This window comes from Nylanderia fulva, unplaced genomic scaffold (genome assembly GCF_048542155.1).
Source record: "Nylanderia fulva isolate GAGA-0341 unplaced genomic scaffold, ASM4854215v1 Scaffold5, whole genome shotgun sequence".
NCBI lineage: Eukaryota > Metazoa > Arthropoda > Insecta > Hymenoptera > Formicidae > Nylanderia > Nylanderia fulva.
Genome location: NW_028190587.1, coordinates 2,777,491 through 2,795,571, shown reverse-complemented (window position 1 = coordinate 2,795,571; position 18,081 = coordinate 2,777,491). Strand labels below are relative to the sequence as shown.

Here is an 18,081-nt window from a genome sequence, read left to right as displayed (position 1 = left end):
TCATTTCCACGCGGCGGACGTACACCTCGCTAGGGTGCCGTCGTCATCGGATGCCCCGCGATTTTTACAATCCCGCGGTGACAACAATGTCGCGCTATAAAATCACGATGTCACAGCGACTTTTCTAACGACGCGACGCCGGGAAGACGCGACGTGGGCTTTTACGAGCGAACCATTTGCCACCGCAGCGATGATGACCACGACGATCGTCGGCGTCAAAGGTACTCAGCGACTCGGCGTTCTGCCTACTTGAACTCTGTACGAAAGGTTCAAGGCGACAAGCCTTCGGAACCTGATGAACGCATTAACTATGCGGCTCGTTGTCTCACCGCGGGCGAGACGATCCTTAAACCGAACGGGGTTTCAGCGCGTTTCGATCACGATGCGGGAAGACACGCGTGTGCGTGGCTGCACACACGCATCCCGGTGCTGGAGGTTAGATAACGGTGCAGCAGCCAGGTAGCAGACACGAAGACGACCTAACCCGCAGGGCCGAAGAGAGCTGGAGGACGGCTGCGTGAGAGGAGACGGTGGATCGCGCGATTCCAGAATGAGAGAGACGCCGTGCGTTATTCTGAATTCAGCTTGAGATTAAAGGTAGGCATGTACGAGGGAAACGAGGGAGTGGACGGTCTCCTACATCATCCGCGCCTAGCCCAGATTCCGAGTCCTTTTCTGGGTATACGATCGATCGTGACTGGTTCCATTTGAACCCGGACTCCTTCTCGTATCTTGGGAGTGATCGTTGGCCCTCCGCGAGAATATCTCACGAAGATGAAGAGAGAAGAAGGAGAGAGGACACCACGTTTCAAGATAACGTTATTCGCGCGAGAAACTTGTCGAGGGACATCGGGAAATGAGGGACATCGTTCTCCTTCCGGATTCACCGAGGACGAGAAGAAGAGAGAAAGCGAAAGCAACCGGGGACAACTGTCGATACCGGAAGTTTCTCGGCGGGGAGGAATTCTGGAGTGGCAGATGAAATCGAGACGATGAACTCAGATTAACCCGGTGAAAAGCAACGAGGTGTGCGCCGAGCGTCGGACAAACGTCCAATTAAGCGGAGAAAGACGCCGTAGCGCGACGGGAGATTTTCGCGGAGTCTGGACGCAAGTCGTCGCTGCAGCCCGAGAGCTTATACTCTCTAATGCTTTTCTAACGATCGTCTCGTGTCGTTATGACGATCGCGGCGAATCCGTGCCGATTTGATCTCCTCGTTTCCAGCGAGATAACTTGGCACAAATCCGATTCACGAAGTAACGGAGCCCATCTCTCGGCCATCGCTGCACGACTTTGATGAAACCCGACGCCATGCAGTCGCGTTATTCGATGAAGGCCTCGCGCCTGCCTTCTTTCTTTAATGAAACACGAAGTTCCATGTCAAACCCGTACATCGAATATTTGAGCGGCAAAGTATATCGCGATGTAAGCTGAGAAGCCGTGCGAGGAAAGAAGGATCCTTCGAGTCCTTGGAATATGAGTTCGTCTTGACTTTGGACCACCTGGCAGCCGAAACTTACGTACATTCCTTGAGATTCTTGCGTTTCCAAGCAGAAAGATTTTGCGCAGCTGTCCACGAAGAGAAACATGCGAGAAGAAGCAGCTGTCTCGCATATGTTCAATCGTTATACATCTATTACAAAATCATTGTACGTTTCGTATAATAACAAAGCAAGCACGGTGGTAATTCTTCGTGTACAACATCGATGCTAGTTAGAATTTATTACCAGTGTTTACTAATTCTCGAAGGTTTTGATACATGCGCGTTATTATTACGGTGCGCTGCGGTTCAGTATCGAGAATAATTCTCTCGTACCCTGGCACACAAAGCACATTACACGCGATAATTGTAAAGCCAATCCGAGGTAAGTCCGTCCCCGTCACTCGCGATATGATTTATCTCGCGTTTACGCTCTTCGGTGTCGGCGTGGCAACCGACACTTATCGGTTGTAATAGCGAATAACCGGGCGAGGAATGAAATCATCGCTCGAAATTGGACTAGTCCTTTGTTGCCCAACCGAAAAGGGCTGCATTCCCCGTCGGTCCGCTTCGCCATATTGCCACATCGTGCGCGCGCAGGTCGGCAATAAATTATGAAGATTGATGTTTCGCAAATCAAAGCCGGTCTCTCTCGCGAAAGCAGCACTTCAGAAACGGTCGCCGCGCCACACGGGACAGGGAAAGGGAGTTTAAGCGGCCACGAACGGCCAGGATGATCTCACAAAGAAATTGTCTCGCCACCTACCTACCTACCTACCTATACCTCACGGACCTTCTCACTATGGATTAGGATTTACGTGCCGTGCGCGCGCGCACAAGTTCGACCGCGGCATACGGCTCCTCGAGCGAGTTTTACGAGTCGTGTCGATTTACAGATCTCTCAGCACGGTTGACCCGATTCTTCGTCAGTCGGCCGGCGTGGCTAAGCGACTTTTAAGGTCTCCGAAAAGGCTGTTCTTCGCCTTTACGCTCGTATCAAGAGTTTACGGTTCGCACGACCCCGACGCCGCTGATCTTAGAGGCCATCACGACGATTTGCATGGATGCCACTTACCAGGCGTGCCGTTTCGGCTCAGGGTCTGATAAGTATTCGCGTTTTCCGAACATTCGTCGACAATCGACACGTAAAGCCAAGTAGACTTTAATTCATTAACACGTGATTTTTTTCTTCCGATCTGCTATCGCTGTCTACACATTTTTTTAGATAAACTGGAATGGAGAAAATGAAATAGATAAAAAAATTAAGAAAAAAGCAACGAAAAGTGCAAGAAGTTAACAAGAACGGAACTAATATTATATTTCCTTACTCTTAACTTGTCATCTGCGTTATTATTGTTATTTATTATTAAGTCTTGTTAAACAGCGTTATTAATGTCATCTTGTCTCTTACGTACATCTCTATTAATTCAGATGTGTGTATCTGTCATTAATAATTTTTCTTTTTTTTTTTTTTTTTTTTGCATTTAATAAAATTATTATGATATTAATATTATTATACTATTGAGTAACGTTTGAATCGATGTTAATAATAGGAAAAGCGGCACATTCCGAGCCGAGTTGCTATAATGATTGAAAATTGAGAAGAGATCGCGAATATTTATCTATCTAACGTAACTCAAGTCGTGCCATCGAGCCGGATGACATTAAGTACATTTGTAGTACGTGTACCTTCGCCGTTGAGATATCACGTCGAGAGGCGAACTCTGACATTTCCGACATCACGAGAATTTTGTTTGAGAATAGATGACTAATGCAAGCTTGTTTACTAAAATGATTAACAGATCAAACAATCGCTAATTGCTGTGGCATATATAGAAAAGATTATCTATTTGAAAAATCATATACAATAAATGTTGGCTCGATAGATGGCTAAAACATAATTGTCATTAAAATTCAATTTAGGTAGAGATGTTTTTTCATAAATTACAGTTAATTGAAATTTAAAATTAATTGACTTTAGAATTAAGGATTAAAAGAACTGGAAAATCAGTTAAATTTTAATTAACACACTTAATAATTACGAGAATAGAATAAATATTGTACATTAGGAAAGACTTATAATTAACATTACATTAATTAGTTCTTAAATGAAATACTTGACACTTAAAATTTGAAGGTATTCAAGCCAAGAAGGAATAGAGTAATGCCTGTAAGAAATTTGAAACACATTTTTACAATTGTTGTCGCGAGACGGACCAATTTGTAAAAGTAACAGACACACAAATTATGAAAATACCAGAAGGAAGAGAAAGGTAAAGATGAAATGGCATAAAGCAAGCCGATCATGAGGTCGATTATCACGGTAACGGCACTTCTTATGATAATTGACGGATCGTGCAGCGTTTCGGTCGGGAACAAAATTGCCAGGTACAACAGGCCGCGAATACAATATGCGTGCCTTATGCACAGATACGTCTATCATCTTAATTGCAAAAGATACACATCTTAATTCGGATCAAGGACAGTCGCGTCACGGGTTCGCGCCTCAAGCAACTGATACGACAATTTATTGTTTATAGCCGGCTGCGATCGGACCTGTCGTGAAGACAATGAGCGCGTAGTGGAAAGTCTCTTTTATAATTTTAACATACTCCATTGACCCGCGTATAAATGTTAACTGTATCCGCGACGAGTCATTCGGCTAATCGTTCAACTCTGACGTCTATCGCTAACATCTATCCGAAATAAATTATTTATGCGTTATAAATTATAACTCACGCGGAGTGACAGGATTATAAGTGACCATTTACACAATCGCGGGTAGCAGCCTGCACTTAAATTACCCTTTATATAACTTTGTATAGTCCGCTCGCTACGCGAGGAGCAGCTACCGTGCGACATAAGTAGAATGCAAAGCGATGACGCTCGGTCATCCTCAGCATATACAATCCCAAGATCACGCGGGCATGATTTTTCCCACAAAAATCACCGGTTAACTGTAAAACGCGCGGTGGGTAGGTAAACGAACATATACACGGACACGGAACGCGCTTGAGGGCAACGCCGCAACACACCCACTCCTCTCGTCTGCTAATGGAATTACCTGTTCGAGTTTACAGAAACCCATAACCGGGGTTTGTCCTAAGAACACAGGGCGTGCGAACGTATGTTGCGCGCGCGTGCGAGCGAGCGCAGCGATCGCGTGTGCGTGAGCTTACGTTGCGCGGGCGCGCGTGAGTGTGCGTCTGCAATACAAGATTCACACGCGTGTAGGTGCACGCGATGGTGCGGATGCGAGTGGAAATTATCAGCGCCTTTGCCTTCCATCGCTCCAGGCGAGCGACGACCTCCGTGATCCTCCCAATCTTCCGAGATTTTCCACGAATTTAGCGCATTACGAGAAAAAAATCGGTTTAGTTGACTTAAATGGGTTACCTATGGTCCATTTTCCATTAAGCACATTTTATATCTCAAGAAACTTACACTGATCTAGCATCTTGATTGTGCTACCGCTATCCAACAAATAAATTTAGATATATGATATAATTAAATTTATTATTTTTTTTTGCATACAAAAAAATTAAAGAAAGTAATATTATATAATTGCGCACTTAAAATGAGACGAATCAAATTAATGCATGTCTGCGTGTCTGTAAGAGATGGTTGATTAAAATATTGTCTCTCATTGATCGTTCGCTGTGGCGGGAAGGCGTTCAACCGCGAAAGATTGCATAACTTTTCATAATAGTTAATTATCGTTGCACGTGGTGCGAGCATGTCTAGATGCTGACGTTTCTTCCGAGGTGTTGCGGCGTATATTATTAATGATGTTACACGATGTATCCGAGCGGCATTCCTACGCTGCTGCTGGGAGTATCCGAAATGTTCATTACATTGTGGTCGCATAATTGAAGGCAAAGAAAAAGTCTGCCAGAGAGAAAGATAAAGAGAGAGAGAGACTTTGTAATAACCTGAACAATATGACGATTCGAACTATGGCTTTCGTCGTTTTAAATACAAATCCACGAGTTTTATTTATCCGGTCTAACGGTACCATCTCGAGAGGAAGTAGCTCCATGTGTTGCATGACTGCACAACTTCGAGTAATACGATTTCTCGCAAATTCCTCTTATAAGATAGTAACTCAACACATTTGCAGAGTTTATTTGATCCGATTTGCTCGATCGTTTCTTCGATCTAGTCATTTCGATCTAGTCGTTTCGATCTATTCGGTCCACGAATCGAATTGCCATGCACGAACTATGCCCAAGGCTGACGACTGCTCTTTTAGGTCTTCTTATTAAGCGAGCGATGATCTAATCCCCCAAGCAACAACGAATGAGTAGGTAATGAAGATACACTCATTTACATTCATATTATATATGCCTACGCCGATACCGTTACTTGTCAAAACGATTGATTGGAAATCGGCATGTGTCATTTATATCAGATAAAAATTTCATTTTCATCGATTGTATATCCTTTTACATTCAAATGACATTCTCAGACATTTTGACTGTGTGTTTGACGTCCAAAAAAAACCACGACAACCAACGAAACGTCAAATAATAGTCGTTGTTTGATCGGTGCGGGGATGTGTTTGCTTTTGTCATCTGATGGTGCCTTCAACCGAGAGCAGGAAAAAAAGAGAAGACTTACAGAGAAAGAGAGGGATGTAACACCGTGGGAGCTAACGGCCCTGTTTCACGGTTTCTGCTCCGTGAAAGTGATCCGATATTATAACGAAAGCGCGCTATTAGCTCTGCGTCGCTATCCATGCTCGAGATCCGCTCGAGATCGTGAGCTGATAGATCGCGGTCATTTGTTGAGCACGATCGCGTTGTCCCGCGTTTGTCGCTCGTTCGTTCAGGCCGTTACGCAATCACGATCCGCGTCAAAGGTCAATACTTAAGATAATATTTCATCTCGAAGAGCTCTGACAAAGGCGAAATGTCGCGAAGAAACTTGACGCGTGAAAGAAACGTTCGATGCTTTAAATAAAACGTCATTCTAATACGCCTTGGCAAAGAAATTTCTTCGATAATAATTTAATATAAAAAGATGTTTCTAAAATACGGCTGAAAAGCAATTATTTATACTATTTTCGTGAGTTCAGTTTTTGACATGGAAAAAATATATTTTTAAAGATTATTAAATATGATATGTTTAATTCAAAAGATCTATCTAAAATTTACCGCAGCAAAATAATATTCAGCCTCATGGATGTTCCAGGATTTTTTTCAGGGAGGGGCATGATTAAATTTTTTTGTTTCTTATTATTATTCTTTCTTAATTTTTTAAATTTAATTTTTTATTATTTTGTTATTTTAATATTTTTATGTTGAATAAAATTGCAAATAAATTTCAGTGTTTATTCACAAGGAGAGCAAGTGCTTAATTTTTTCACTGATTGTCAAGTGAGGCAAATTGTCCTCTTGCCCTCCCTGCGGATTCATGTTATCAGCATACACAAATAATTAAGTCTCTACTTGAGATTATCGCTTGACAGAGTGCAGCTTACCTGCGGCCAGATAGTTAGAAGAAATAATCAATAATGCCGATCCGGCTGTCATTCGAACCGCCTAGCTTGCCGCGTGCCTTTACCGTTAAATCGGTTTCCACAATTTCTCGGCAATAATCCGATCCAGGGCGACTGTGAAGCGCGACCGGTAGAAGATGCGAAGATGCGAGGAGCCCTCGAGGCGTTCGCGCCAATGGGGTAATGAATCATCCGGTAACGTAGCCTGTCTCGTTATTACTTTCCTTACTGATCGGTGCGCGGTTTGAAGACCAGTCGACCGGCTCGCTCGTAAGGTCAAAAGCGTTTTCGCGTCCGGGTCTTGTTACCGGAGAGAATTCCCAGGAGCGGAATGATCGATCGAAAAGACATCGACCTGGCATACGACGTGTACTAGGTGACTATATCCACACGGTGATTTTGCCGAGGGAGGACACCGCGTGTCATTATCCTAACGAATCTCGTCGCGGTTCGTTTCGCCGTCGACACGATATCATTCTTGACCGTCGAGAGAGCAGCTGCTCGGCCTGTCCGATCGCGACCACACACGTACTCTCCCTTTCTACCGTGAAATCAAAGCCAGAACGTGCTCCGCTACGGAGATTCCAGTGGAGTTCTCTTGCGCGATATCTTCACGTAATTCCGCGATCGCTATCCGATGGATTCCTCGGAAATTTCGCGGTCGGCGACAGCATGCGGTAAGATTGGCGGACGGTATAAGTAATGACGATGTGTATGCGGGAAAAAAATTGTTCTTCGACGTGTCAGATTTGCGCAAGAGACGAGTAGCATCTTCCGATATCCCGGATGCGTGACAAATGACAGAGCCAAAGTGATTCTATCGCGAGATATGTAAATAGGCGTATATTCTGAATAGCAGGCTCTCCTGCGACGCATAATCGCGCCGATGAACGTAGGATTATAAACTACAACAGTAGCATGCGCTTTTATAATTGCCGAAGGATCATTAATTTACGAATGGCGTGACAAGACGTAACGTTTGGTTGTGCGAAGAAAAGGAAATGCGTATAAATATAGTGGATCTCAGTACGATTACTCTGAAATCAATTCTTACATGCCTGCGAGATGCTGCGCCTCTATTTCTATAGTACAAAAAAAGAAATTTAATAATCTTGATCGTTTAACGAGCACAGTGGTAGAATTTAAAGTACCCGAATCAATTTTGTTCGCCGTTGAATATAGGCACGCATACGTACGATATATCGTCGATATACAAAATCAGTTATCGCGCGATTCTACCGTATTTCTCTTTCGTCGCGTGCGAAATTTCACGCCTCGTTTATCACGGCCGGCGGCGTGCAAAATGCGACCGATTAATCTCAACGAGATTTTTTGACAGAGCCCACGAACGTCTCGCGTTCGCGAATTTAGTCTGAAAGCGCAACTAATATAATAATTCGCGTTTCGCTTCTCATTGATATGTAGATCGCTTCTTCTGCTTCTTCAGTTGAAACAACCGTCGTCGCTCTAAAGGGGAATCGCTGCTCCGAGAAACGTCCCAAATATTCCAGAATAAAACCTCTTAAGTGGCAAAAAGGAGAGAAGGAGAAAAAAGCCCGAGGGCACAAGACTCGCCGCCAAGGGCAGCCAAGAAGTGGGTCCACTAGACACGCCTCTCTGCGTTTCTCGGCTCTTTTTTTCTCTTTCTCTCTCTCTCTTCTCGAACAATATCTGACGCGCTGACAAATAAAACAGAAATTTCAATGTATTATAAAACGAAGCATCTTCGTCGTTTTATTCGCTTTTAATCGATCACGCGAGGGATACTGCTTTCAATCCTTGCACAAATCAGGCCTCGGTGACGTCAAGTCGCGTGAAGGCATCGCGTAGGGCACGCGACTTGTGCACGGGAATGTGGACGAGCCCTTTCAAGGTCGGCCGCCGTCCAGGATTATCCCGTGGACTTCTCGATCACGCGCCTTGCTACTTAAAGCGTGTCGGAGCAAAACATCTCTCTTGATTTCTGCCGTGACTGCATCGAGGTCGACCGGACGAGAGAGAACGAATGACTTCGGGAGAATTTACGTCTATTGGCTCGAAATTGGTTTTGTCTACTATTTTCAAATAGATGAAATATATCGAAATAATTTATTTCATCGGAGCAAGAGATCGTCAAAACGACTTAGCTTCAAGCTTGGATAAGATCGTTAAAAGTAAGCTGCATCAGAATATAATGGAGCATATAACTAATAGTCGTAATGTATAATTACGCTTCAAGTGTTTACGTCGAGACGTACAATTTCATGATCCATCTAACAACAAAATCGTTAAGGATCAGCCCTTCGCTCTAGTCTCACTTTTGCGATCTGATGAATTGGGATTAATATTATTAATCTAAGAGATATCCTAATTACATACATAAATTCTGAACGCACATAGACGAATTACATTAATTAGAATAACTTGTAAACTTTGTATATAAAGTTTATATGCGATTAAAAAATTACATCTCTCGGATTAATAATATTAATCTAAATTCATAAAATCGACGACAGTGGAAATATAGCTAAGGTTGATCCTTAACGACTTTGTCGTTAGATGGATCATGAAATTGAAGGTTTCGACTCAACACTCGAAGCGTAATTATATATTACGATCAGTTATATATAAATATCAAAGTTTCAAAGTAGACTCATTCAATCATGAATGCGTTCGTTGCATATAAAAGTGCATCATGTTATACATATACAACCTCGTTCGAGACATATGCAATATTGCCGCCGCAGAATGATGCGGTATTGTTATGCAGATCGACGTCGCTGCCAAGCGGTAACCGCGACGACTAAAGAGACGCCATAAATTCGACGACGTGGTAATCTTTCGGTCTCGAACAATTTCCCGGCAAAATTCCGGTATGACGGCTGCGCGAGCGCGCGAATGAAGTATCGTGCATAACAACTCGAGCTCGTTGCTCTTGACAAGGCGCGTTCAGCGATGAGCACAGCCCGATGAGAATACTTTGTTATTAATCCTGCAGCTCGCGGCTACGGCACGATTCTGCTTTCGAAATTCAAACTTATCCCCGTAATTAACGACAACAAGCACGGTATTACTTTTGACTGTCCGTCAATTGTATCACGCTAAACTTCTTCCACGATGCTATCATATCCGTGTGGTTTCTCAAAAGAGACACGGAGAGTCCAGGGTTAACGAGATCTCTTTCTCTCTCTCTGGTTGCAGTGACTCAGAATCCGCGATCGCCCAGTCGGAAGTCGCGAATCGTGTACGAGGCATAATAAGCAGCTATTGTACGTCTCTCGGCAACGATATACTGTGTAATACAAGAATAAAACGTGTTCCTTGGACAGATGAGAGGGAAGCGAAAGAAGGCAACATTGTCGTATCCAACTGTTAGCAGTAATCTCACGTACAGAAGCTCCGCACAGCATCACGCATTTCGCGTGATACTCATTTTTCTCGTTCGCTCGTATATGGTCGGACGGACTCGCCCCATGACGTCAACCGCGATTTCGTCACGATTTTATGAAAAGACGAAACAATTCGTTAAGATAAACGCGGTATCATCTCGCAAACGTTCCATCACAGGCGGTAAGAAAATTCAGGGATATAGTTTTAAGAGAACGATCTTTGTGCAATTTTAGTTAACGTGTAACGAATTGCGAAGGACAAGATTTAATCTTTTTATTGCAAGCAATTTCTCCGATTTAAAAAGAGAGGGAGAGGAAGAAAGAAAGAGGGAGAGAGAGAGAGACACGGACGAATGACAAGAAAATAACGGATAGAGAGGAAAAGGAGATCTGTCATTATGTCATTTGTCTAATGGTCTCTTTTGTTCTGAAACGGCGTACTTTAATGCCAGCATTTATAGGCACGTAACCGATAACTAGTTTGAGCAATACTGTGTCGAAACAGTAATAAAAATGTTAACAAAAATGAGCAATAAAGATTCGTCGGCGAGAAAAAAAGATCAAAGACGAACCTGCTTTCGCAGAAGTCATTGCTAGAATACCATATTGATGAAGAACCGAGCCAACAAACAATGAAAGATAAAACGAGCATTAAGAGAAGCTACGAGAGACGCATTATGGCAAAACTGTTATACTCGAAAACTATTATATTCGAAAAACACTCTCGCAATCCATCATAAACGACTCGTCATTTTTTATTGATACAGTATGCGGTTTGCGCAATATAAAAGTCGAATATGTTTCGATCTCCAGATCTCTTTGAAATAAACCACCGAGGAAGCGATTAATCCGCTTTTATCCAACCAGACAATGGAGCCGTTCTAAATTCCTGTCTACCAACACCGTTGACCAGAGCCTACTCGCATAGTTCATATTCGCCGTCGTTGCACCGGGCCTCGGGCACATGCGAGCGAGAATCTCGTTGCCTGTACAAGCTGAAAACTGTTGCCGAGCTAGACACGTCACCAGACACAACGTCGCTTGTGAAATATAACCTACATACTTTAAGAGCACATTGCATCTAGCTCGCATACGGCCAGTTGCATACGATAATGTTGCACCGTTTAAATCGGCATAATGCACCGATACGATTCGCGTGCGATTTGCCAATCTTCGAGGTACAAGCATATTTCAAAGGAGTATGCAACGTTACATAGATACCAAAATTTTCGCAAACTGAGCTTTTCAATGAAACTCAATAAGTATAGTGCAAGATGTATTATAAACGAATCGCTAAACGTATACATAGTTTTGACGTTACAGTCATTCGGGTTGAAACTTCAGATAATTACAAAGCGGATTATTTTATTCCCAACAAAATAATAGAAAATAATTATAATCTTATATTAGAATAATTAATTCTCAAGTAAAACGAGCAAACCAATTTTTTAAAAATTGTCTGCAAGCAGCATCTGTCAAACGTCCTGACAGGACAAAAGAGCGAATTACAAATTAATGTTTGCACATATAATTATATAAATTTTTTGCTCATTCTAATGAATAGAATACACTCCTAAAGTAAGTAAGAAAAAAATGGAATATCATGAACATAAAAGTCGGTTTCTCGAAGAAACAAGGTTCGCGTTCTCAAAGTCACGACACGAGACCTTTCTGCGTTTTCCCAAAAAAAAGTCGAGCATATTTACACGCACGTACGAAACCTTGGTTCACCGCGGCATGCAACAATAATTAAAGTTTAACGCGCGTAGGTATCTGTCGCGCGTTTTAATCATGCGGCGCCGCGCATGATAGACTTACGCACCGCACGCTCGCTGCATATTTCCGATACATAAATGCATACTTTCACTGATCGCGCGCGGCACGTGTTCGCTTGCAATGCAATCAGCGCGGCGCTGCATTTCTACGGTCGCGATTATTACGGCGTGGTGGCAATATTTATCGGGGCCCTCTCGGCGAAGCGAGCTGCGAAATCAGGGCCACGACGGGTGCACCGGCACTGTGTAATTCGCCTCGACCATTTACTATTCCGTTTATCTTTCCGCTACATTATCCACTCGTAGTGGTCCCGCGTCGCGGGTTTAAATACTTATAGCCGAGTGTGCCACTTTCGCAGATCGAGAGGGTATTACGAAATTTTCTATTATGCAGTTGTTATACACGATCCTCACGTAATCGCGAATGGCATCATCTATTAAGCATTTGTATGCGCGAAAAACCTGTTTGAAATCTATGAGTTCGGGATGAACGTTTTTTGCAAGATCGACTACTATACTACGGTGTCTCTCCATGCATTCTAACCGCAGTTCCGATCCGAATTGATCCACGAATCATGAAGGTTTCCGCGTTATAAAGTAAAGAGCAACGCGGAGCGTGCATTATCGACGCTCGTTGATCTCGCGCGCCGAGTGAGAGACCGGAGTGAATCGGATATGTCGTTTGACTTGATCGCGGAGCCGTATCCTTTCTACATAAAAGGTACTTGAAAGAAACTTGAAATATTCTGTTAACTAGCGGCGAATTCCGAGCTCTCTCTCTCTTTCGCTCTCTGCGATCAAATGGCACTGCGAACGGCGTGCTCGCACGCGATTCCTTTATATCGTTTCGCAGCACGCTGTAGAAGCATGAAAAACGAATAAGCATATAGTGAGTGGTATCGAAAACGAATAATCATTTTCATTATAAACGTCTGAATACCTAGATACGTATACTTAACGACACTGTTATCTCAGGCACGCATAACGACGAATGTGGTTTAGAAAGCGAGAATGAGTAATTTCTTCTCTTCAGGCGCGAGAAAAGTAAAAGATACCTTTAGATAGATTAAAGCAATATGTAAGCTAGATGTGCAGTCAGGAGGTGCCAGTTTAAAGATTCCCCCATGTATCTCGTTTAAATGCACTGTTGCGCCGCACTTCCGTTTCAGAGTTTTCCTCGAGAAAACTGATCGAGTTGATAGAGCACCGCGAGTATAGCAATTACGAATGCTGTTAAGCTCGACTAAAAACTCGGCGTACTAATTGATTCCGCCCATGAACGTAAACTTTGCCTACATCGTATGCGTCGTATATTAGCGCGATACTTTGAAGTGGAAATTTATAATTACAGGCTTGACTAGAAGGAAAGTGCATTCGCAATGAGTTTAATTTATATGCATCTCTACGGAATATTTCAATGTAAGCTATGCTAAATATAAATTTGATTAATGAATATTCGAAAAGAGGAAGAAGAAGAAATAGGAAACTTATAACACATACAAATATTATACTATTACGTTTCCTTATTATAAATTTTATCAATAAAAAAAATCTGTAAAATATATTATTAATTTTCCGAATTTAATTTCAAATATTAAAACGCAATATTGAATGTGTTTATTCTCGATATATATATATATATATATATATATATATATATATATATATAATCTTATCAGTATTTTTTATCTTTCAATATTTTATTAAAAAGCTGTATCAAATTCTTTCTCGCGTATCAGTTAATACAATATATATCTCTAAGCATACCAAAACTATGACGAAAAATTACGACAGACGACATTGCGTCAGTGCGTTGATAAATTTATTTCGAGCATCGAACATTGATAACGCTAATTAATCATAGCATTCATAAGCGCTCGAGCGAAAACGTTTCTTAAATGAGTGAAAAAGAGAAGAAAAATATACAATCCGCGAGGAGGCATGTGATTACGATTCAGTCGTCGTGACATAATTGCGGACACGCAACGGTAGAAATGATGCTCGCACATACGTACGTTCGTAACGTTGATAGACTCGAAAAGAAAGAAAAAAAAATGTAACGCACACAAAGTCAGAAAGAAATGGAGAACGGGTTCGAGCAGAGCGAGACGAAGACACGCCTACGAACGTGCGTACACGGACTGCCGCTCGCGTGTCTACGGCTTCACGCCGAGAAGGTGACAGTGAAAGTCCTGAATCACATTCCGAGTCCAAGAGAGTACTATTAATAGTCTTGTGGAGTGCGATGGACTGGAGAAAATTCAATAAGACCGGCGAATTACGCATGGTTTCTCGAAATAATCCTCACTTCCGATACTGAATCTTCCTTTCGCCATGAAAAGCTTTACGTAAACGCAGTTAACGATTTATCAAAATTGCTTCGTTCACGTTATTATGTAAATTTACGTTACACGTATTTATATAACGAATTTATCACTTATCTTACGATTTTTTAATTTATTCTTCTTCTTTCGCCTTTATACCTCGATTATCTTGTATGGTGTGAGACAAGTTCAATCATCGTAAAAGTGTTTTTAATCATTTACAAATTGATAAGAGCGTTAGATACATGCACATTGCACTAAATATTTGTATTAGAATGCATAATTTACGAATACTTTACTCTCTGTAAGCATCTTTTGTCACTATTATAGGTACATACCTGAAACAGAAAAAAATTAATTATTAATCAAGTGTATAATATTTAATTTTAAATATTTTTAATTCTGAGTAGCTAGAGGAACAATGTTGGATTAAATATATAGATACATAAATGATAATGATTTATCATATTTGTTACTAACATATTCTATAATTTCCAAAGATAAATGCAACTCGTGAAAGATTAAATGCAATGAAAAACGATAATCCGTTAACTACCTCGCATGATTACTTATAATCTTTCATATTACTATAACTTTTTATCTACTTTTGCGAAAAAAGTGTATAGGCATAACGGTAAATGGCAAAAGCGAAACGATTTACATCGGAAACGCAATCTTTCAACTCCATTCAAAAATTAAATAGTGTTTTATTTTTTTCTAAATATTCGACCAACTCTTTAACCGCGGAGCAATGAACTTCGGAGTTCGCACTAGACTGAATTTCGACCAACCAACTTAGGTCAAGAAACGACCTTCGTTGTCATCTCGTCACAGAAACGTCAACAAGACTAACTCGTCTTTCTCGCGATGATCCTGGCCGTGAAAGCCCGATGGTTATCGAGACAGTGAACTTAAACTGTATAAGTGCCATAATACTGTGGCTAATGATGCAAATAGGCACGTTATATACTTTTGCGCACGATGTATTCACGTGTTCCATAGAAGCACTTTTTTACATTTATTTTATTTTACGCATGTCCAGTTCAAATGCTACAACTTTATAGCTCTATAATAATTTTATATATTAAAAAAATGTGATATATTTAATTTCTACTAATGTCATTAATTTATTTCTTGAGAAATATAATCTTTTTTAATACAATCTTATATCTACACATCAATAAACATTTATTATTAGGATTATTATTATTAGAATTCCTAGAAGAAAACTATGATCGCGTAAAACGCATTTAAGTATTTCTTGAGCGCGTGTTAACGCAATAAAATATAAATCCTCGCTTTGCTTCGACGGATTAAAACGATAAAATCGAATGTTTTTTCTTTCATCATGTACGGTCAACACAAAGCGGTTGCGTGCAAATATCCTACATGCAATTGTCGGTATTAAACGACGACACAAGTAGAGACGATAAGAAGATTGGCGACAACGACAAAAATGCAATACGACGCGTGAACAATGAGGCGTCGACATGCAGTAAATGCAGCGAATGCACGACAGACGAGCGACAATGAGACCAACTGCAAGGTCGGACGAAGTCGACGCGGACTGGATGACTAAACCCTTCTCGAAGCATCGAGGCCGTGACCAATGATTCAGTAGAGAAGCATCCGAGCGAACCGGAAGTCGTGCACCCGCGACTAGTCGAATGCTAAGTATCCCGGTTGACCTCGTTCTGTTATATAGATCGATCTACGTGACTCAGAGAAGGTTGACTCTCGATCGGATCGTGAACCCTATAAACCGATCGGATCATGATCGCACATCGGTGAACTTTTGACTCATCGCTTCGGGGACTAAATCTAGTCATGCGTGTAATAATCATGCCGTGTATTCCTCGAGGCAAGGTACTCATTATGCATTAGGTTCGCGGGATCGGAGTGGTTAAGGTCTCGGTAAAAGTGAAATTCTATGCATCGCTTGCCATGACGGCGAACATGACCGTCGTGGGTAATTACAGATTTTATCTCACATGTATTTGCTATTTTCTGATATTATTGTAATATTATTTACCCATGTGGGTATTTTTACATCTTCAAGAATCATTATTAATAGTACGTACGTACGTGTTATAGAATTCTTTATAATAATAATTTTATAAATACATTATTGCATATTATCAATGAATATTCTTATTCCACGCTTAATTTTAATTTTTAATTAATGATATTTCCGATATGTATTAAAAATACATGAACCTTTTTTTCACAAGATATATGTGACGAGAATGAAATGTGAAACGCAGATGCTATCTGGCGATCAGATCGTCGCACTTGATTCGCTCGAAATAATAATCGAAATGCAACTCTAGCCCAACACTTCTCTGGTATGTAGTCTCAAGTCCTGACTCGAGTTTGACTCGAAAGCGAATTGATCGCGTGGGTCGTCGAGTGAGTTCAGTGTCAGATCCGAGACGAGTACTCTCATCTGGCATGCATAAAATACTTTGGTGGCGCCAACGTGTCGGACAGCTCTTGGTTGGTACCTATAAGCCTGTACATGCGCTCTTCGTTCATCCTTTCGTCCTCCATCCTTTTTCGTCTCCTTTTCTGCTTTGCCCTCGATCATACCTCTTCGTGGCCCTCTTGCGTTAACTCTCTCCCTGTGACTTTCTCTCTCTCTCTCTCTCTCTCTTTCTAGCCGCTGTCGATCCGCAGGCAGGCGAACGAGCGGGCAGGTATGTGCATTTTTATGCGCTCATTTATGCCCACGCGTACACTAAAAATAATCCTGTATCGAAGCTGAAGGATAATAAACCTGCTGGACTGGCAACGTTACCAGGCATCCTTCCTCTTCCCGCGGCCGACCTCTTTCCAGATCACGATTCCTTCTCGTGCATTCTCTTCTCTCTTCCCGCCAATCTCATTATTTATTACAGAATATAAATGTTCGGTTATCCTCGGAAGAACGTGCACTTTTCCGTGCACTTAACCAGCAGGATAATAAATAATTAATGATCGGTATATGGTATTATGATGCAATTTTCCCGCTGGGAGTCTTTATATAAAGTTGAAATGTACGAGGGCGAAAAATTGGAGAGATCCCAGTTGTACGATAAAGGACTGCTTGCGTTAAGTTGCCAGCGTGTACACTCGTAATTGAAGATTAGATATTAATTGCATCGCTCGCGGCGATTCCGCGGTTCCTCGTCCTTCGGACATGACGTGAGAACAATGCACTCTGCGGATAATGGTTAAGAACACACGGTGATTATGCGCCTATGGTATATCGTGACTAAGGCAGACTGTGTGTATCGCTTCGAGAATAACGAGTCCATCGGGATATATCGTTCGTCCTTTATCCGGTCTAACGTCGTTTTGATGATCTCGACTGCAACGAGCTCTTTACATCGTACGCCGTGCCGTGTTGTTGCCCGATGTAAAAGCCGCACACGTGATTGCACGATTTGCGTGCGCGCCGATAATCTAAGAGTAATTGTGCGGCTCCCCGAGATTGTATTCATATTATAATCCCCGATGTCGTAAGGCACACCGATAAGAGGCGCAATCGGTCGCGTGTTCCTCTGGGAGAGATTGTTGGCGTGAGATGAAGAGAGGGAGGAGAGATTTTAATTGGCACCAATTATTCTTCGATTTAATTGACAGCGATAAATAA

General features: G+C 41.9%; 1 protein-coding gene across 1 annotated transcript in view; it reads right to left on the bottom strand.

Annotated features, from left to right (window-relative positions):
* Window positions 1-16,997, bottom strand: part of Shrm (shroom) — a 91,342-nt gene extending 74,345 nt beyond the window's left edge. The window contains 1 exon segment of the mRNA XM_085487086.1: window positions 16,912-16,997. Within this exon segment, the coding sequence (XP_085343212.1) occupies window positions 16,912-16,997 (86 nt within the window).
* Window positions 16,998-18,081: the final 1,084 nt, after the last annotated feature.